Consider the following 22,415-nt stretch of genomic DNA (forward strand, 5'->3'; position numbering starts at 1 on the left):
AATAATCTGAAAAATTATGTGTGTATATATACATATATATGAACATATATGTGTGTGTGTATATAAATATAAAACCGAATCATGGTACTATACACCTGAAAGTAACATAATTTTTTTTTTTTTTTTGTCTTTTTGTCTTTTCTAGGGTGGCACCCATGGCATATGGAGGTTCCCAGGCTAGGGGTTGAATCGGAGCTGCAGCTGCTGGCCCACACCACAACCACAGCAATGCTGGATCCTTAACCCACTGAGCGAGGCCAGGGATTGAACCCGCAACTTCATGGTTCCTAGTCGGATTTGTTAACCACTAAGCCATGACAGGAATTCCAACACAACATTTTAAATTAACTATATACCTCAATCAAAATGATTGAAAAAATAAAATAAAATATCACCATGCTGTACAGTAGAACATTGACGGAACACTGTAAACCAGATATAATGAAAAAAAAAATAAAAATCATTACATATAAAAAATAAAGTAAAATAAAACAAAAAGAGGGGGACATTGTCCTCAGGCTACCATCTTGGAAAAAGCCCACTGCAAATCGAGATCCTATGGAAATAGCAGGTGAAGAGTCAAAAGATAGAAACCTCCATGTATAAATAAGTCCCGGGGATATAATGTACAGCATGGCAATTATAGTTAATAATACTGTACAGTTAATAATACTGCATATTTGAAAGTTGCTAAGAGAGTACGTTTTAAATGTTCTCATCACAAGGAAAAAAAGGGATTTTATAGCTGTGTGGTGATGGATGTTAACTAGACTTACTGTGGTGATCTTTCATATTGTATACGAATATCTAATCATTATGTAGTATACCTGAAACTAATGTTACATGTCAATTGTATTTCAATTTTAAAAAGGAAAATGGTCTGGGAGTTCCTGTTATGGATCAGTGGGTTAAGAACCTGACAAGTATCCATGAGGATGCAGGTTCGATCCCTGGCCTCACTCACTGGGTTAAGGATCTGGTGTTGTCACGAGCTATGGTATAGGTTGCAGATGCAGCTCAGATCTGGTGTTGCTGTGGCTATGGCGTAGGCTGGCAGCTGCAGCTCCGATTCGACCCCTAGCCTGGCAACATCCAAAGGCCACAGGTGCGCCCCTAAAAAGAATAAAAAGAAAATAAAAAAGAAAATTGTCAACCCAGAGGGGCAGGACTAGATTTCCAGTGTCATTCATTCCTGGCAATACTTGCACATTCAGAGTTTCCACCTGCCAGAGCCACGGGTTAAAAATAATGACATCACCTCATCCCTGGTCTAAGGAAGTTGCGGGAATTTGAGGTATTTGGGTTATGATACCAGGCTCCATCTTCGGGTTGGGGCAGGTGTGCTGTGGTCGAGGTCAGCTCGGTGTTTGCTCTCTCAGCCTGTACTGGAAGCCGTTGCATCACCGAGCCTCCCTGGCTCCCTCCCTTCTCAGGGCAGACAGCTAATGCTTCACTAGCCTTTGCAGAAGAGTTTGCTTCAGAGGAGAAAGGTTGAGCTGAGCCAGAAAGGAGGAGCTTAAACCTGTGTGCAAAATCTGGGAACCTGACTGGACATTGGTTGGTGGCCAGGATGAGGAAAAAGAGCCGGGAAACATCCCACCTTCCTAGGCAGGGGGCCCCGTGACCAGCTCCAGCCACTGGCGGTCCTGCCATCCTAGGAGCTTAAATACAGGGACGACTGGGGCCCCAGAGGTCACACGTCTGATTCTACCGGGCTCGGAGCACCGGGCACCTCCCTTCAGCACCATGACTTGGTCTTCGCACCCTCGGAGTTTAATAATCCTCAGCTTCTACACGCTTTCAATGCTCTCTTCAACATGCCTGGCAGTAAGTGCGCTGTTCCCCAAACATATCTGTTTTCTATGGAGAGCTTACAAATAAGAAAATGTGTGATAAACTCATGAAATGTTTGTGTCTTCCTCCTCTAGTATGTTGCCACCCGAGAAAATTGCTGCATCTTAGATGAGAGATTTGTAAGTAGCTTTTACGTTTCTCGCTGCATTTGAGCTGGAGGGGAGGGCAGAGGAATAAAAGAAATTCTCTCGCAAATACCGTGTGGCCCGTTTAGACTTTTTTTAAAAGCATAGTCTAGGTTTTGTCTATTTTTTTAAACAGTAGATTTCAGGTAGCTTTTTATGAAAAAGTTTAATCACTGTATTAAAATTATATTTTCAGGGTAGTTACTGCCCAACTATGTGTGGGATCGCAGGTTTCCTGTCTACTTACCAAAACACTGTAGAGAAGGATCTACAGAATTTGGAGGGCATCCTACATCAAGTTGAGAACAAAACATCGGAAGCCAGAGAGCTGATCAAAGCCATCCAGATCAGCTATAACCCTGAAGATCTATCAAAACCAGGTGAGAATCTGACCAGCGCTGCCTGAGAAAATCATCTGTGGGGTTCTTTTGCTGTTGTTGTAGTGGTTTTGTTGGCTTGAGTGTTTTTTATGTCTCTGACCCCATCTTATAGATAGGATACAAAGTGCCACCAAGGAGTCCAAGAAAATGTTGGAAGAAATTATGAAATACGAAAACTTGATTACAACACACGACTCAACGATTCGGTAAGGCATTTGGGTTTTCCTTTGCTCTCCAAGATGGAGTGTTTCTCCAGTCTTCCAAGCAGCCCAGGAGGGGGTTATCCTCTTTTTGATATCAGAGGGATAATGTTATTATTTTTTGCATTATTATTGCCCATCATTGCAGTAGAAGAAAACTACACTACAGAAATTTCCTAAGACCCAGTAGAGAAAAAAAGTAGTCCAGAACCTTGGCTCTCGTGTACCTTCAAAGAAACCACAGTCTGTGCACTAGAGCTTCTTTTCTTCTATCATATCTGGATATGTACAAGCAACCCAGTGAGAACCTACAAAAGCAGAAATTGTTTTTACGTTCCCCAACCTTTTCCCGAAACTGTGTAAATAAAAACATTTAGGAAGAAAGGGAAAATGTCTGTTGTTTTCTCTTACATAAGAGAATGTCACAGATGGTTTTCCCCTGTTAAGTTACAGATGGTAGTTCGTAAATAGCTCCTCGGTAAATTCATAAGCAAAAAAGAATTCTGCCTCAGCATGCATGGATTACTGAACAAAGCTTTTCCTTCCCGGAGAATATTCTGTCCTAAGAATAACCCCCAGGTAGTCTTATTAATCAGGCTCATCGCTCATGTACTTTGTTGCCTGCTGCCCTTTATGCAGAAGGTAAAAATCAAATGGCCACTTACTATGACATTGTTTGTTGACAAGGACCTTGTTCTTTTCTTTTCCAACAACCTTAGAATTCTAATTCGCCTCAATTTTAGTAACATCATTTTACCCTTTTTTTTTTCCAAGAATGGAGTTATTTATCTGGGAATAATTCTTGAGAAAATAAGGACGTATTTTTCAAAGAAAACACAAAAGTATTTCTCTGAAAGGAATATCATGACCTTATTCTTTTGCTTATAGATTTTTACAGGAAATCTACAATTCAAATAATCAAAAGATCTCTAACCTGAAACAGAAAGTGATCCAGCTTGAAGCAAAGTGTCAGGAGCCTTGCAAAGATACAGTAAAAATACACGACACAACTGGGAAAGGTAAGGGGAAAATTTATATTGGGATCAAGTTCATCAAAACAAATATAAAAAATAAAGGAGATCGTGTGTATTGTCCCATACACAAATACACTGCAAAAAGTCTAGCCATTAAATCTAAACAATCTAACTGCTGAGACTTTTCTTGAGTAGTTAAACATCATTTGAAAAGAATGATGCTGTGAGAAGTAAGGAAGTACTTCTCTGGAAAAGAATAGTTTGTAGCATGTTAAAAATTTCGCTTTCAGGAGTTCCTGTCGTGGCTCAGTGGTTAACAAATCCGACTAGGAACCATGAGGTTGCGGGTTTGGTCCCTGGCCTTGCTCAGTGGGTTAAGGATCTGGCGTTGCCGTGAGCTGTGGTGTAGGTTGCAGACGCGGCTCAGATCCTGCGTTGCTGTGGCTCTGGCGTAGGCCGGCGGCTACAGCTCCGATTTGACCCCTAGCCTGGGAACCTCCATATGCTGTGGGAGCAGCCCAAGAAATGGCCAAAAGACAAAAAAAAAAAAAAAAAAAAAATTTTGCTTTCAAGGCTGGTACAGTCTTACCTGGATTTCAAACCACCGTAAAATCATCTTCTTCTTTTTCAGATTGTCAAGAAATTGCCAATAAGGGGGCCAGAGAGAGTGGGCTTTACTTTATCAAACCTCTGAAAGCTCCGAAGAAGTTCTTAGTCTACTGTGAAATTGATGGGTCTGGAAATGGATGGACTGTGTTTCAGAAGGTATTTTCCCTACCCAGGTGTATTTCATAAACACCCAATTGTCCTGCCAGATATTTTTCTAAGCACCTTGGGAGTATTAACCCAATCGACCCTCACAACTTTCCTTGGCGGTAGTCTTGGCCCTCTTATCCTTATTTACAGAAGAGGAAACTTAGGCACAAGAGGTTAAATGACTTGCCCAAGGTCACATAACTAATACGTAACAGAGCCAGGATGGAGTTTGGTTTCAGTCTGCGCTTTGCCTCTCTTCTCCCTGCTGCTGTAAATTCATGATGGCACATAATCGCACTGTCAGGGTGACAAAGAACTCGAAGGGACCTCTTTGGACAGATACATCCAGGCCTAGGGCTGCCCATCGCAAGAAGATGATGTCCCCGAGAGGACACAGTTGGGCTGCTCCAAGACCAGGATCCTCTGTTGCCTCTGCAGGCCCAGGCACCCACTACAAATCCTCTTGGCTTCTGGTTCTGTTTACCTTTGACCACTGTTACAAATCATCCTGCAGGGGGCGCTCAGAGAAAGCGAGTGATGGGAGCTCTTGCGGGGGAGTGTGTTGGGGGAATAGATTCAGCAAGAGCCTGATGTCTCCATCTTCAGCTGAGAACCAGCAAAATCCAGCTGGAGTTCTGGAGTCCTCTAGGAGTCTTTTTAACTAATTTATTTATTTTGGGTTTTTTTTGCTTTTGCTTTTTAGGGCCACACCCTCAGCATAGGGAAGTTCCCAGGCTAGCGGTCAAACTGGTGCCACAGCCACAGCAACGCCAGATCTGAGCCGCATCTGCAGCCTACACCACAGCTCATGGCAACACCAGATCCTCAACTCGCTGCACGAGGGCAGGGATCAAACCTGTGTTCTCATGGATACTAGTCCGATTCGTTTTTGCTGAGCCACAATGGGAACTCCCTAGAAGTCTTTTTATTTATTTATTTATTTATTTATTTATTTATTTATTTATTACAGAATAAAATACATACATTTACACACAATTACATTCACACAGATTATTATAACATGGATCTTAAGAAACAGATTAAGTGACTCCCACTGGAGAAGTGGAATGGAAATATGCTGAGACAAATAGGAAATTTATTCTATACTTTATCCCAATTTTATGGCTTTCATCTTTACTACTTAGTTTTATCTATTACATTTCAATTTTTCTTTAAAAATGAGCATTATATTAAATTGTTATATTATGCAACTAAAATTTATAAAGAAGAAAGCCTTTAGAAGTCTTTTTAAAACTACTGCTAGTTTATAATTTTACCATGTGCCAGCCATTCTTTTAAGTATTTTTACATTCTCTGGTATAATCCCCCAATAAGTCGAAGAAGTAAGTGTCATTATTCCTATTTGACAGGTAAGAAAACTGAGGCAGCTAGTCCAGGGTCACTCAGTAAATGAGGAAATCCATACCCTCCGTATTCTGGACTGAATGTTTCTAACGTTTTCTTTATGGGCACTGGTAACCCACTTTCTCTTCTTGCCACGTGTACTCAGAGGGTGGACGGCAGTGAGGATTTCAAGAAAAACTGGATTCAATATAAAGAAGGGTTTGGACATCTGTCTCCTACTGGAACCACAGAATTTTGGCTGGGAAATGAGAAGATTCATCTGATAACCACACAGTCTGCCATCCCCTATGTATTAAGAGTGCAGCTGGAGGACTGGAGTGGCAAAACCAGGTACTATTTAGAAAGGACGTCTAACTTGTTGTGGTAGACGGTCTGGAGCGAGTGCTCTCCAGCTCACAATGGACAGTTTGACAAGTGCAAAAGCCCAACCAACAATTTTTCCCTAGAAGCCGGTTTGGTTCTTGGACAGTCCTGTAGGTCCTATCCGGGTGGTTTTGAGTGTATTGGTGCAATCCACTTATCCAGGAACCATACAAAATAATAGTCAATATTTCCTGAGCATTTAATAGGTACCAGAAATTAAGAGGAAATTATAATTCAATCTAATGCAAATGACTCATGAGGCAGGAACCAATATTAGTTCCCTTTTACATATTAACTTTTCCAAGGTTCTATCATTGGTATATGATAAAGTTGGATTTAAACTCAGGCAGTTTAACTCTACAGCCATCCTCTTAATGATTATTCTGCTAGAAGAATGAATCTAGCCTCTTTGCATTTCCCAGTGGGTCAAATACATGAGCTACCTTAAAATTAAATCAGCTGGATTCGTTTTTTTTTTTTTTTTTTTTTTTTGGCCATTCCCATAGCATGTGGAAGTTCCCAGACCAGGGATCAAACCCTCATCAAGGCAGCAACCCAAGCTGCTGAAGTGATGATGCTGAATCCTTAACCCACTGTGCCACCAGGGAACTCTCCTAGCTGGTTTCTTTAAACTAGCGCCCCCCCCCACATGCAGAGCTGTCTGGGCACTTTGAGCATAGTATACTTAATTAAAATTCAAAGCAACATCCAGGAGTTCCCGTTATGACTCAGCGGGTTAAGAACTCAATATAGTGAGAATTCGGGTTTGATCCCTGGCCTCACTTAGTGGGTTAAGGATCCAGCATTGCCACAAGCTGCCATGTAGTTTGCTGATGTGGCTTGGGTCTGGCATGGCTGCAGATCTCATTTGACCCTTAGCCTGAGAACTTCCATATGCTGCAGGTGCAGCCTTAAAAAAACCACAAAACAACAAACAAAAACCCCAAACAGTATTCAACTCTCTTGCTATGTCCAGGACATGATGAAATAGTCTGTGCCCAAACACGTATTTTTACTTTTTCAGTTTTTAAGCAGAAAGTTCCAGAGTCTGTAGACCTTCTCCTGTGAGAATATCTCCCTTGTCCCAAGTATTGGAGATAGAGGCAGAAGCTAACTGTTTTCTGGAAATCTCTGTTCATGCACCAGGGCCATTCTCCCCTATACGCCATAGAATTCTGGCGCTTATTCACAGTGTTTCTCCAGAGGAGAATCCCTCTCTGATCTTAAGAGCTCATGTTTTTTAGACCACACAGGGACCACCTCTTTTTGTTTTGTTTTGTTTTTTTAGGGCACACCTGAGGCATATGGTAGTTCCCAGGCTAGGAGTCGAATCAGAGTTGCATCCGCCAGCCTATATACCACAGCTGCAGCAACACTGGATCCAGCCGCATCTGCAACCTACACTACAGCTCAGGGCAACACCACATCCTTAACCCACTGAGGGAGGCAAGGGATCGAACCTGCGTCCTCATGGATACTAGTTGGGTTTTTAACCTGCTGAGCCACAGCAGGAACTCTGGGACCACCTCTTTTATGTGATTTCCAAGGAAACTCCTTCTTGGGAAGGGAGGACCCCTGGAGGAGCTCTCCCTTTAGATGGTTTGAGTGGCTCATGGAACTGTAGCTCCTTCAAGCTTGTTGCATTAATCCATAGTCACTCACTGTCAGATAATGAATGTGGTTTATGAGAGCCGGGTATACATGCTAAATATGGAGATGGAAGTGGAATATATGAAATTAGATTCATCCACATGTCTGGATTGGATAATAGGATCCTCTAGGGAAAAAAATCATTCATAGGGCTGAAAATTTTCATTTTCCCTGAAGGTTTCTATATCCATCCTGGGTGGAGCTTGTCATTGTCCCTTCCTTGCCAGATTTGCCGAAAATTTTTTCAGTGAGCACATTTCAGATTTAAGAAGCAAAGTTAAAAATTCCAAACAATAGTTCTATGAAAGAGGGAACTTGTGTGATGCTTCCTGGGGCTTAGGGTCTAAAGTCTCTCCTCTGTCTCTGTAGTACTGCCGACTACTCCACATTCAGGGTGGGACCTGAAAGTGACAAGTACCGCATGACATACGCCTACTTCCTTGGTGGAGATGCCGGAGATGCATTTGATGGCTTTGATTTTGGCGATGATTCTAGTGACAAGTTTCTCACATCCCACAATGGCATGCAGTTCAGTACCTGGGACAATGACAATGATAAATTTGATGGGAACTGTGCTGAACAGGATGGATCTGGTTGGTGGATGAACAAGTGTCATGCTGGCCACCTCAATGGAGTTTATTACCCAGGTATGGCTTCCTTCCTTAGATACATTAATTTGTGTAGAGATTATGTTTTTTATAAAAGGTAACAAATAAATGTAAGGAAGTAAGAAACAATTAGTAGCGATATTGGAAGCTTTTTATATAGCTCTATTTTATTTTTTACTTTTTAATTTAATTTTACTTTTTGTCTTTTTAGGGCCACACCTGCAGCATATGGAGGTTCCCAGGCTAGACGTCGAATCGGAACTGTAGCCACTGGCCTATGCCACAGCCACGGCAATGCCAGATCCGAGCCGCATCTGTGACCTACACCACAGCTCATGGAAACACTGGATCCTTAACTCACTGAGCAAGGCCAGGGATCAAACCTCGTCCTCATGGATGCTAATCAGATTCGTTTCTGCTGAGCCACAATGGGAACACATTATATAGCTCTTCATTTTAAACCAGAGTTGGGTAATGCTACCTTATCCCTGAACTTGGTCCCTCTACAAGAAATTCACCTGCCGCAAACAATCCAGTGATGTCCATTATGCTTCCATCAGAGTTGGTACTTTGGTGTCTCTCTAGGCTTACTAGATACATGATCTGGATGGGCTAACACTGCCGTGCTGACACTCGTTAACACAGTAGCCTGGCTCAGCTTCCCACGAGCCATGTCTCAGATACAACCAGTGAGCAGTGAGAAGGTGTCTGGAGGAATGAAGTGAAGAGCAGGGCGGTGCTGGCGAGAGCAGGGGTCCATGAGAGCTTCAGAGGAGTCCAGCCTGAGGCATGGGAACACTTAGTTTGGGATGGGAGGAGGGCGAGGTATAGATCAGTCTAAGGCCGGAATCACTCTGAGCACTGGTTTTACTTACTGACACAGTACTGTTACTCCCCAGCAGTGAAGCCTGGGGGAGCTCACATCCATTAAGACCAGCAGGCTGACCTCCTGAGGGCACAGTCCTAGCCAAGAGGTGACTTGGGATCCTCTTAAGAGCTACTTAAGAAGTTCGCTTCATGACTTAGCGGTTAACGGACCCAACTAATATCCACGAGGATGTGGGTTCGATCCCGGGCCTTGCTCAGTGGGTTAAGGATCTGGCGTTGCTGTGAGCTGTGATGTAGGTGGAAGACGCGGCTCGGATCCTGCATTGCTGTGGTTCTGGTGTAGGCCGGCAGCTGCAGCTCTGATTGGACCTCAGGCCTGGGAACGTCCATAGGCCGCAGGCGTGACCCTAAAAAGGAAAAAAATAAATAAAATAAATAATAAAAAAAATAAATCTGATGTCCATGACAATGGACTTCATAGTAGACAATTCCTTGTAGACTCTCTGGGGTATGGAGATTCAAAGGCAATGATCCATGTGTCTATGATTTTTCTAGGGGGCACTTACTCAAAATCATCTACTCCTAATGGTTATGATAATGGCATTATTTGGGCCACTTGGAAATCCCGGTGGTATTCCATGAAGAAAACCACCATGAAGTTGATCCCATATAACAGAATTGCCATCGAAGATGGACAACAGCACAGCCTTGGGGGAGCCAAACAGGTCAGACCAGACCACCACGTTGAAATAGAATATGACTAAGTCACTGACCTTGAGACGTAGCTGTTCATTCTATTAGCCCATAAAATTCAGAAACGTTTTTGAAATTGTCTTCCCATTTTCTCTGACGGTGTTTATTAATTTTAAGTCTTTTATTAACGGCAGTTAGCCTTGAATGGCCATTAAAACTCACTTCCGACTACAGTCCCAAATGGCTGAAGGCAGAATTATTTAAAAATTGTTTATTTGATGAGATATTGTTTTGGCTCATTTCCTAAATATGTAATAAAATTATTGTGGTATTTTGCATTGTAATGATCATGCATTATTTTGTCTTGGTGATTTTTAAAAATTATTTCTTAAATATTTTAGTATATGTTAATTAAATGGGGGCAAATTCTAGCATGTCAAATGCCTAAGTATTTTTTCCATGTTTACTACCCCTAAGTCATTCATATTTAATTGTTATTTTAAATGGAAAGAATTGTATCTTTTTAATACATATATATTTTTTTGGTCATAGGCTGGAGACATCTAAAAGAACATTTCCAAAATGATTTACTTTTTTTAAAGGACTTTATCTGAACAGAGAAATATAATATTTTTCCTGTGGGACAATGGACTTGCAAAACGCCTCACTTCATTTTAAGAGTAAAAAGAACCCATATTGAAAACTCCACTAACAGTTTTATGCTGGTGATAATTTATCTACATACCATTTCAATAAATCTTTTGTTTCCTAAGGCTAGATATATGATACCTTTTTTTGACCATTAAAAACTATCGCTTTCCTTCAATGTATAATTATAGTTGGGTTTCGTCTTCACTCTATGCTAAACATTCTACCTGACTCTTGGGAAGTTACGAAGGAAACACAAATCCTGGCTTTTGCCCTCCAGGGGTTATAAGACAAATACAGAAAAATATAGCAACCCCAAATGACAAAATTTGATATAAAAACAAACACAAGCCACAATCACATAACTAAGGTATTCCGGGTGTTTAGGGATTCACCCGGAGAAGCCTCTTATCTCCAGACTCCTGTGGCCATGTGTCAGTGTTTGGAGAGGACTCCAGCTCAGAGCAGAGAGCCCAAGGGAGGTGCCTGCCCAGCCCCTTACTGTGAACAACGAGTGAAGTGGAATGAAGCCATTACTTCAGCAGCCAGAGATCAGGAATAGCCAACATTCTGTGAGGAATAGCTGAATCGACCTAAGTTGACATCAGGCTGACCGGGAAAAGTAATTGACTAATTTTATGAGGGGAGGATCTGGTTGTTCTGAAGACCTGAGCATCGGCTTTGGAGTCTCTTCCTTTTCACAATTTCTTTCCTAATTCTCTCACTTCCTTGTTCTCATGAGTCCAAATTTTAGAAGTCTCCTATTGAGGAGATAAAAAACAGAAAGTCAGCTTCTAGGTGTACAACCAAATACTCATGAGGCATTGGGAAAATGGGAGCATTGATTCATTCATTCGTGTATGCAGGATCCGTTCATTCCACTAGCATTTATTGACTGCCTTCATTGAACTAGCCCCTATGTGGGCATATAGCATCCTGCTTTCTCCCAATACTGTTCTAGTCCACTCGGTTCTCAAGTTTCAAAAGACTAGGACTAAGTCTTTATTCCTCTTTCTGCATATCATCAAGCCTGTCAAATTCCCCTCCTAAATATTTATTATATTCATTCCCTTCTCCATACCCATTGCTGCCATTCTAGTTGGGAATCTACAGCTCTCGCAATGGACAAGGGCAATCGCCTCCTTCCTGTTTTCCATCTTGCCTTCAGCCGTCTCTGTTCCCACCCCCTTATGTTCCAAACTACTTCTAAACTCAGAATGTGTGCAGTTTTCCCTTTGAGAATCTACAAAATCCTTTTGATGAGCAATTTGGTCATTGGAGGAGTTACGGAAATATTCATGTGTTTTAAGGCAAGACCACCACGCCAATGATTTATCCCAAGAAAATTATTTTTGAAAAAAAATAGCAATATATAGAAATCCAACTGTATACTTAGTAGCAGTGGGAAATTCAGAAAATATTTAGCAGTGGAAGCCTGAACAAGCAAGGTGGTTTATTAGGACAATGGAATAAAATGCAATGATTGCATAATAAGCATACTATCTCTACATTTACAAATATATAAGTGAATTTTTAAGATGGAAAAACAATCCTATGATGATAATTATGCAAAATATATGCATATACATTTTGAACAAATCTTGAGCTATATGCATTATTTGTACATATTTGTTCTCCCCAACTGATCTATAAAATTTAATAAAAATGCTAAACACAAAATAAATATGAGCAAGTCCAAAAGTTTCTGATTTTTCCCCGATCATGTTTCCAGGGTTTGTTCTAAAATATCAACTATGTTTACATAAACATTTTGGGGTTCCGTGATTTGTGAGTGTCCATAATACATACATTGAAGGGCCACAGCTTAAAAAACAAAGCAAGAGATACACTTCCAGAGTCAACTGTATCATGTCTTCATCAATAAAATAGAAATGGAAAGAATCATCTTGAAATATCAACTTTTTTAAAAAATCCACTTTTTTCTTTTCTCCTTTTTTTAATTACTCAATGAATTTATTACATTTATAGTTATATGATGATTAGCACAATCTGATTTGATAGGATTTCCATCCCACAACCCCTACTTTTAAGTGTAACAAAGAGTTTGGAGCCTCATAGAGACAGATTACTTTTCTGCACAACGCAAATCACAGATAATTATTAACCAGGCCTTCCCTTTACTTTCCTGGGCATACAAAACTCAGACACCACAAAATAGGGAGGCTAAGTACAAAATAGCTATGCACGGTCACACATTTTGAAAAATCCACAGAGGGAAGATTCCAGAAAGGAAGGTACTGGTACAGATGCACTGAAACCATGGCTTCAGGTCATGAATTATAGGGCAGAGGTCTTTTGATTCAACAGCCACAGCAACATGGGAGCCAAGCTGCATCTGCGACCTACACCAAAGCTCATGGCAACGCTGGATCTTTAAGCCATTGAGCAAGGCCAGGGATCTAACCTGCAACCTTATGGATGCTAGTCAGATTTGTTTCGGCTGTGCCACCACGGGAACTCAGAGTTAGTCATGCTTTTATCACACCATTCACATTCTTCTGTGCTGGGTCACTCTTGATTGATTGAGTCTTGTATTCAAATTTTCTTGGCTTCCCTTTAATCCCTTAATAAACAACCATTGTAATTGATTTATTGCATTTTTTATTTGTACTTATTCTTAAAAAGCATGGGCAGGAGTTCCCACTGTGGCTCAGCGGTTAACCAATCTGACTAGCATCCATGAGGACACGGATTTGATCCCTCAAATCAGTGGGTTAAGGATCTGGCATTGCCATTAGCTGTGGTGTAGGTCTCAGACATGACTCGGATCCTGGGATCCTGCGTTGCTGTGGCTGTGGTGTGGACCAGCAGCTGCAGCTCTGATTTGACCCCTAGCCTGGGAACCTGAATATGCCGCAGGCACGGCCCTAAAAAGAAAAAAAAAATGGCTATTCTTTTGTGCTACATATTTTTAATTTACATAAATGCTATATGTGTTATAAATCAGCATTACTCAGAATTGCTGATCTCCCAATTTTTGTTACCAGTCAGCATTGACAAGTTAAAAAAAAGATGATTGAGAATTGAAGAAAAGATTGATAATTGAGAATGAGTGTGTAGAAACATTTTTCTCATATTATGTATGTGATGATTATATTTATTCAAATATAATTATATGCCTTTGGAATCTAATAATAAAAATTGGGGTCTATATTTTCATATCATTGTTTTCTACATTTTATTTTACTAGCAGTTCTTTTTATTGTATTTTATAGCCTTTTTAAAATTTTATTGAAGTGTAGTTAGTTGACAAGGCTGTGGTCCTTTCTGCTGTACAACCAAGTGACCCAGTCATATATATACACATACACATATCCATTCTCTCTCAGATTCTTTTCCCACAAAGATTATCACAAAATATTGGGTAGAGTTCTCTGTGCTATACAGCAGGTCCCCCTTGGCCAATTGTTCCATATACCTCAGTGTGCATATGCCAGCCCCAAACCCCCAGTCCATCCCTCCCAACCCCCAACCTGTCCTCTTTGGTACCCATACGTTTTTCAACGTCTGCGAATCTGTTTCTGTTCTGCAAATAAGTTCATCATACCCTTTTTCCCCCTTAGATTCCACATGTAGGTGATATTGTGTGATGTCTGTCTTTCACTAAGTTTGTTTAGTATGACAGTTTCTAGGTCCGGCCATGTTGTTGCAGTTGGTATTATTTCATTCTTTTTTATGACTAATATTCCATTGTATATATGGAAGTTTATATATACATCTTCTTTATTCACTCCTCTGTTGATGGACATTTAGGTTGCTTCCATATCTTGGCTATTGCAAATAGCGCTGCAGTGAACATTGGGGTGCGTGTATCTCTTCGAATTATGGCTTGCTTGATTGTATGGTAGTTCTATATTTAGTTTTTTGAGGAACCTCCATACAGTTTTCTATGTGTTGCACCAATGTGCATTCCCACCAACAGCGTAAGAGGGTTCCCTTTTTCCCACACCCTCTACAGCATTTATTATTTGCATACGTTTTGAAGATGGCCATTCTAGCTGGTGTAAGGTGGTACTTCACAGTAGTTTTGACCTAATAGGTCTTTGATTAGAAATTTAATAAAATTGGTTCTTTGGCACAAACACTTTGAGAACACTGCTAAGGTTTTCTTTGTACTTATTCATTTTTCCATTCAGTACTATGTTAAGCTCTACCCACAACCTGAGTATTTTGTAACTTGCCTTGATTTCCATTTGAACCCAAGACTTAAAAAAATGAATATTATTTTGTTCCAAAGCTTGTGCCCTTTTAAACTGTATTTTAAATTAGCATTCTAAATTCATTGCATTATGGTCAGAGAACATAAATTTGATGATGCTAATTCTTAGGGGAGAGAGGGAGTTTACAAATTACTTCAGGACACAGGAATTATCAGAGAATTAACTGACCCCATGAAGGAATATGAATTATAAGCACTCTCCAGGGATGATTTGAAAAAAAAAAAAAAAGAAGGAAAATGAACAAGCTAAAGGTAGGTAATGATTGACCTTGTAAACATGAGCTTTGGCCCAAATGGCCCTGGCCTGTTAGGAGTCCTGATAATAGGTTTGACCAAAACTGGCTTGTAGGACACGTTCCTTTATTAGGCTGGAAAGCCTTTGGGGAAGGACAGCTGGCACCATTTCAAGCTCTGGTTCACCTCAATTTCATTGGGAAAGATTCGAAAGTCCAAACAGCTAAGTTCAGACCATGATATTTAATCATGTCTACAACTGCGTCAAAACCATCTTTTCCAAATCCAAACGCAGATATCCTTGGCCTTCTCTCCTCTTCCCTGGGTCCGCGCCTAGGTTTTCTTCTGGTGGGAACTCAGAGGCATGAAGTAACTTGTGGTGGATGGGGATCCTCCATAAATAAATTGAATGTTGACTCTCCCTGAATAAACAGCAGGCCAGATTCCAACCTGCTGTGAAAGTGGCTTCTTTCAAATCCTCAGGGACAAATGGTTAAAGTGTGACTTAGAAAAAAATGGTCTGACATCTAAGAGACCTTGGACTGGATGTTTTCCTTCCTAATTCTCTCTCTTCTCTTCATACCACAGAATTGTGGTAAGGGTCCAATGAGATCATATAAGAAATTGCTCCCAAGACAAAAGCAAGAATGAATTTTCTTGCTGGTTAGGTTGGCATTGCAGAGTGAGATTTGAATCCAATGTCAGTTGGGTTTGGAAATATAATTTTAAAACTTTAGCACTGGGAGCTACATCTAGTCACTTATGATGGAGCATGATAATGTGAGAAAAAAGAATCTATACACGTATGTGTAACTGGGTCACCATGGTGTATAGTAGAAAATTGAAAGAATACTGTAAACCAGCTATAATGGAACAAATATATAAATTGTTACATACTTTTTTTTAATTTTAGTAATTTTGCTTTTCTTTCTTTCTTTCTTTCTTTCTCTCTTTCTTTCTTTCTTTCTTTCTTTCTTTCTTTTTAGGGCTACACCTGTGGCATGTGGAATTCCCCAGGCTAGGGTCTAACTGGAGCTTCAGATGCCAGCCTAAATCACAGCCACAGCAACACCAGATCCCAGTCGTGTGTGACCTACACCACAGCTCATGGCAACACTGGATCTTTAACCCATTGAGTGAGGCCAGGGATCGAACCCGCATCCTCACGGATACTAGTTAGATTCATTTCTGCTGAGCCACAAAGGGAACTCCCACTTTCATTTTTTAATACATTTTTAATTTCAGAATAATTTATTTATCTGCAGGAAAGTTATAAATATATCACAAAGAGTTCCCTAGACCTGTTACTCAATTCCTTTGTGTTAACATCCGGCATTACTATGGCTTATTTGTCAAAACTAAGAAAACAATTCCAGTGGTTACTCTTTCCTAACTTCCACACTTAACTCAGATTTCATCAGTTTTCACAGTAACATCCTTTTTAAAAACTTTTTTACTGAAGTAGAATTGATTTGCCATGTTCTGTTAATTTTTGCTGTACAGAAGTGACTCAATTTTATTTACATATATATAAATATATATATTCTTTTTCATATTATTTTGATTATGGTTTACCACAGGATATTGAATATGGTTCCCTGTGCTATACAGTACGACCTTGTTTACCCATTCTATATAAGAGCTTGCATCTGCTAATCCCAAACTCTCCATCCTTTCCTCTCCCACCCCCCTCCTCCTGTTGTCTATGTCTGTGAGTCTGTTTCTGTTTCATAGATACGTTCATTTGTATCATATTTTAGATTCCACATATAAGTGATAGCACATGATATTTGTCTTTCTGACTTACTTTGCTTAATATGATTATCTCTAGATCCATTCATGTTATTGCAAATGGCATTCTTTCTCTTTTTTATAGTCCAAATTCTTTTACTGCATTTTATTTATTTCTTTATTTTGTCTTTTTGCCTTTTCTTGAGCTGTTCCCGAGGCATATGGAGGTTCCCAGGCTAGGGGTTGAATCGGAGCTGTAGGCACCAGCCTACGCCAGAGCAACAGCAACGTGGGATCCTAGCCATGTCTGTGACCTACACCACAGCTCACAGCAACACCAGATCCTTAACCCACTGAGCAAGGCCAGGGATCGAACCCGCAACCCCATGGTTCCTAGTCGGATTCGTTAACCATTGCGCCATGACTGGAACTCCTTATTTCACTTTACTTTTTAGTTTTTATGCTCTTTTTTTTTATTATAGTTGATTTACATGTTCTGTCAATTTCTGCAGTTCAGCAAAGTGACCCAATCATACATCTATACGCTGTCTTTCGTATTGTCTTCCATCATGTTCCATCACAAGTAATTGGACAGAGTTCCCTGTACTATACAGCAGGACCTCATTGTCTATCCATTCTAAAAGTAGCAATTTGTATCTATTAACCTCAAATTCGCAGTAAAATTATGGAAGGCTTCACGAATTTGCATGTCATCCTTGCACAGGGGCCATGCTAAAATTTTACCCAAATGCTTTCTTTAAATTGCCTTGATATTACTAGGAATTGTCCATTAAAAATAAGTTTCAAGAAGACTCATAGAGAGGAGTTCCGTGTGGTGCAGTGGGTTAAGGATCTGGCTTGTCTCTGTGGAAATCTGGCTATTTCAATTCCTGGCCCACGCAGTGTGTTAAGGATCAGGCATTGCTGCAGCTGTGGTATAGATTCAACGCCTGGCTTGGGAACTTCCATATGCTGGTTGGGGGTGGGGAGCAGCCAGAGGAAAAAAAAAAAAAAAAAAAGGAATCACAGGGAATTCAATGGCTCTGGGTAATTAAATTACCCCATATTTTTTCGTATAATTCCTTGCTGTGGAAAGTCTAAATACTTTATAGATATTATTTCCCCAGATCTCTATATATCATCCTAAATAAGTACCAACTGATAGATCATGTTTGCTAATTTTTAATAGAAGAACCAAAAATATTGATAAATTCAGTAAAATTCAGCAAAACAAATTATAAGTAAAATTGATTTATCTTGAAAAGTGGATTATTTAATTGATAATGCAGTTTAAAACCAAAAGAAATAAAGCAGTGGAGGAAACTCAGGGACCTCACCTTCACCTCTCTCTCTCTCTCACATACACACCCATCATACACACATAACATATCACACACACACGAACTACTTAGTGGAAATTTGATTAAAAGTGCTTAAGTAGGAGTTCCTGTCGTGGTTCAGTGGAAACGAATCTGAGTAGCATCCATGAGGATGCGGGTTCTATCCTTGGCCTCGCCCAGTGGGTTGGTGATCCGGCGGTTACTGTGAGCTGTGGTGTAGGCCAGCTGATTCGACCCCTAGCCTGGGAACCTCTATATGCCACAGGTGTGGCCCTAAAGAAGCAAAAAAAAAAAAAAAAAAAAAAAAAAACTGCTTAAGTAAAAGACCATGAAAATCATGCATAAGGACAAAAAAGAGAATAATTATTCTATTACTAGAAAATTACAGAATTTAATTCCAAAAATGCCAAAAAAATTATTCAATTAAATTAAACGGCATTAATCTGGGGAGAGTTGTTTTGTTTTGTTTTTGTCATTTAAAGGCCACACCCTCGAGGCCTATGGAAGTTCCCAGGCTAGGGGTCCAATCGGAGCTGTAGCCACTGGCCTGCACCACAGCCACAGCAATGCCAGATCCAAGCTGCCTCTGTGACCTACACCACAGCTCATGGCAATGCTGGATCCTCAACCCACCGAGAGAGGCCAGGGATCAAACCCGAAACTCCATGGTTCCTAGTCAGATTCACTTTCACTGCACCACGACGTGAACTCCTGGGGACAGTTATTAATCTACAATAAAATAGATTTCTTTCCTGAATAAAGAGATTAAAGAGAAATGCAGTATGACAGAATCAGGAAAGATCAAGAAAAAATTTTCTCCTTTCTCACTTTCGTAAATGTAGTTCAGAATCATTTCCGGGTATTTAAAGAAATTCCCATTTCTTTCTACAGCTAAAACTTCCAGGAAAACCACCTGTAGTCGGGAGATTGATAAGTTCTGAAAGCAAAAGTCCCACTAGTTACTCTTAGATAGTGCATCATACTAACTCATTCACCTTTCACAGTAAACAGATTGGTTAAAAACAAACTTTTGTAATACTCTTGCAATGCAGGAGACAAGTAGCGAAAATAAGATACAGAAAGCTAAGCAGACTTGCCAATGTTTTCCAGTAAATCCTTTATAGGTCAGTCACTGCTGTCTGTCAAAACCTGAGCCAGAGGCCCTGAAAGAATAAGTGCCAGAATCCCCTACATTTTTTATAATTCAGGCATATAATTGAGGCCTGGCCTTGCTCAGTGGGTTAAGGATCCAGAGTTACACTCAGCTGTGGTGTCGGTCAAAGACGCAGCATGTATCCCACGTTGCTGGGGCTATGGCGTAGGCCAGCAGCTGTAGCTCCCATTTGACCCCTAGCCTGGGAACCTTCATCTGCTGCAGGCGCAGCCCTAAAAAGCAAATAAATAAATAAATAAATAATAAAATAAAATTGAAACATTATGGAGTTCCCACTGTGCCTCAGGGGATTAAGGATCCTGACTTGCCGCAGCTGTGGCCTGGGCATGGGAATTTCCATATGCTGTGGGTGCAGCCAAAAAAAAAAAAAAAAAAAAAAAAGTGAAACATTATTACAGCTATGGTATTTCTATTCTTTCTATATACATTAACTTCATACGAATAAGAAATATTTCAGCTCTTCCTGATGTGTCGGCATAACAAATATGTGAATCCCTGCATTTAAATACTCATAATTTGTTGGGAATTACATAATTTCAAAGGGTAAAGGAATGAAGCATTTCTCTCATTAGAGCTAAAGAAAATAGTATATAGTCATACTATATACTATGATATATTCGGGGAAAATGTAATATGCAGTGGTTTTGGTTTAAGAAATTGGATGTTTCTCATTTTTTTCCATTTTTATATTTGTAAAGATATTCTTGGAGTTCCCATTGTGGCTCAAAGGAAATGTATCTGACTAGGATCCATGAGGTCACAGGTTCGATTCCTGGCCTCCCTCAGCGCATGGATCCAGCATTGCCATGAGCTGTGGTGCAGGTCGCAGACACCACTCAGATTCGGTGTGGCTCTGGCTGTGGTGGAGGCCAGCAGCAACAGCTCCAATTCAACCCCTAGCCTGGGAACCTCCATACGCTATGAGTGCGGCCCTAAAAAAGACCAAAAAAAAAAGTTATTATTATTTTTTTTTTGGTCTTTTTGCCTTTTCTAGGGCCACTCCCACAGCATATGGAGGTTCTCAGTCTAGGGGTTGAATCAGAGCTGTAGCCACCAGCCAATGCCACAGCCACAGCAACTCAGGATCTGAGCCGCAACTGCAACCCACACCACAGGTCACGGCAATGCCAGATTCTTAACCCACTGAGCAAGGCCAGGGATCGAACCCACAACCTCATGGTTTGTAGTCGGATTTGTTAACCACTGAGCCACAACGGGAACTCCAAAAAAAAGTTATTCTTATTGTCACATTCTTTAAAAAATGAAACTCCTATATATTGCATAACAATGGCCAATATTTTACAATAACTCTAAACGGAATATCTTTAAAACCTGTGACTCACTGTGTTGTACGCCTAAAATTTATACGATATTGAACATCACTGTACCTCAATACCAATAATGATACTGTATTATTTTTGCCTAGACACCTGCGTGGCTTTCTGTCTAAACACAAAGCCTCCTTCTCCATAGCTGATAATAGGCTTGTTTGTGAGGGAAAGAACCCATTGCTCATTTCTGCAGTGCCAGCCCCAAAGAAGGCCCCCCCAAAGTGCCTGGTTAGGGAATTCTGGCCCTGGAGAGCTAACATGGGGACTTTCTATTTGGGGACATTGGAACCTTCTAGGAACGATGTAAGCTCCCATTTCCGGAGCTTCTAAGGTGGATACCAAAGATGTCACGTATAGCTGCACATTTTACTTAACCCTGGCAACAGCTCTACAAGATAAATATTGCCATCTCCATCTAATAGATAAGTAAGCCCGTTCAGAGAATTTAGTTTATCCCCGTCACTTAGCTAGAATGCAAATCTCCCTCTCTGCAAAGCCCACTGTCCTTCTGTTCCCCCAGCAAACACCTGCACGTATTTACCCTGGGCTTGCATTGTACTAGGCAGTGTGCCTCGGCATCACAAAACTTGATGTGGAAGAGACAAAAAATAAACAACTAACTTTCCAATAGATATTGTCCAGTAGTGATAAAGTAAGATGAGCGAAAATCAACCCGGGTTAAGAGAATAACAGTGAGGAGGGCTGCCCTTTTAGGTAGGGAGGTTGAAGGAGGCCTCAAAAGAGGTGCCACCTGAGCAGATCCAGGATTAAGGAAGGGAGTGGGACATGCAGATACCGGAAGGGGCCGTGGGACAGCAAGAATGGCCCCCCAGAGGGACTTTGGACACAGCCCCAGAGTGGCAGCTGTTTTTCAGTTGACTTCATTTCCATTGGACCAGGTCCAGCTAAGTCACCTGAAGCTCCCCAGAGCACTTTTTCTAAACTTCTTCCACGTGCCGGGTTCACCCTCGAGAACAGAGGAGACCATCCAGGGAAGCCCGTCTCGGAGTCCTGTGTTGATGACATCTTGCTAGTTCAACCCTGTAGAAAGGTGGGACCAACCCAGCTTTCCACAGCATCCTTACCCTCCAGAACCTGGATGAGGCTCTAGGGCTCTCGCTGAGCTCCACCACTGCTTCTAGGAATCCAAGAAACCACACCAGAGGTGGGCTTGGACCTTCCATGGAGCCAGACGTGTAGGGCACTGCCGCGTACCAGAGCTCTCATCCACTGCCAGCAAGCATCACGGGCCAGCAGAGCCTGGGAGGATGGGGCTCCATTTCACATCGGTGGAACCCACGCACGCTTCCTTGTTCCATGAAGGCCCACAGCTTTGGGGGAGAATATACAGACCAATGTCAGCTCTCAAGTTTATTGTCTCATGGGGGAGATGGGCAATGTCCCCACAATGCTAGATGCCATGAGTGGCATATGGTCTAAGGAAGTATGAAAGAACAAGAGATTTCTGTTTTGTTGGGGGTGTTTTTGTTTTTATGTTTTGTTTTGTTTTTGTTTTTGTTTTGTTTTGTTTTTTGCTCTTTAGGGCCAAATCCATGGCATATGGAGGTTCCCAGGCTAGGGGTTGAATCAGAGCTGTAGCCGACGGCCTACACCACAGCCATAGAAAGGCGGGATCCGAGCCATGTCTGCGACCTACACCACAGCTCCAGGCAACACTGGATCCTTAACCCAGTGAGCAAGGCCAGGGATCGAACCTGCTTCCTCTTGGATGCTAGTCAGATTTGTTAGCCATCGAGCTACGACAGGAACTCCAAGAAATTGCTTTTAATTGGGGACATGAGGTCAGGCACTCTGTAAAGTGCCTAACAAAGAACCCAACTTTCAGTGAACACTCAATACATTTTGGCTGTCATACTATGATCAAGATTGGCTTCCCGTAGGAAACAGAATTTGAGGCAAG

The 22,415-nt window shown here is 41.1% G+C and overlaps 1 protein-coding gene and 1 pseudogene across 2 annotated transcripts; one reads left to right on the plus strand and one right to left on the minus strand.

Moving 5' to 3' along the window:
- The first annotated feature begins 1,545 nt into the window (after nucleotides 1–1,545).
- Nucleotides 1,546–10,622, plus strand: FGG (fibrinogen gamma chain). 2 transcript variants are annotated; one of them, NM_001244524.1, is made up of 10 exons: nucleotides 1,546–1,827; nucleotides 1,929–1,973; nucleotides 2,176–2,359; nucleotides 2,472–2,565; nucleotides 3,448–3,578; nucleotides 4,165–4,298; nucleotides 5,800–5,984; nucleotides 8,037–8,314; nucleotides 9,659–9,828; nucleotides 10,349–10,622. In NM_001244524.1, exons 1-10 carry the CDS (start codon nucleotides 1,747–1,749, stop codon nucleotides 10,361–10,363), a joined length of 1,317 nt encoding a protein of 438 aa, NP_001231453.1. In that variant the 5' UTR covers nucleotides 1,546–1,746; the 3' UTR covers nucleotides 10,364–10,622. The 2 variants fall into 2 exon arrangements, with proteins under 2 accessions (NP_001231453.1, XP_005666850.1); XM_005666793.3 differs by lacking the exon at nucleotides 10,349–10,622 and having other exon boundaries at nucleotides 1,690–1,827; nucleotides 9,659–10,140.
- Nucleotides 10,623–17,328: 6,706 nt separating this feature from the next.
- On the minus strand, nucleotides 17,329–17,447 carry LOC146400894 (U6 spliceosomal RNA; annotated as a pseudogene).
- Between the last annotated feature and the right edge of the window lie 4,968 nt (nucleotides 17,448–22,415).

Source organism: Sus scrofa, chromosome 8 (genome assembly GCF_054392235.1).
Source record: "Sus scrofa isolate SSC_HxYL_T2T_F1_AM1 chromosome 8, Sscrofa_HxYL_maternal_Yorkshire_Landrace_v2.0, whole genome shotgun sequence".
NCBI classification, from domain to species: Eukaryota; Metazoa; Chordata; class Mammalia; order Artiodactyla; family Suidae; genus Sus; species Sus scrofa.

Excerpts from the sequence above, each read along its gene's own strand:
- FGG (XM_005666793.3), top strand. The coding sequence starts at position 1,747 with ATGACTTGGTCTTCGCACCCTCGGAGTTTAATAATCCTCAGCTTCTAC. Across the intron at positions 1,974-2,175 it reads GCATCTTAGATGAGAGATTT|GGTAGTTACTGCCCAACTAT; the intron begins GTAAGTAGCTTT and ends TTATATTTTCAG. Across the intron at positions 3,579-4,164 it reads ACACGACACAACTGGGAAAG|ATTGTCAAGAAATTGCCAAT; the intron begins GTAAGGGGAAAA and ends CTTCTTTTTCAG.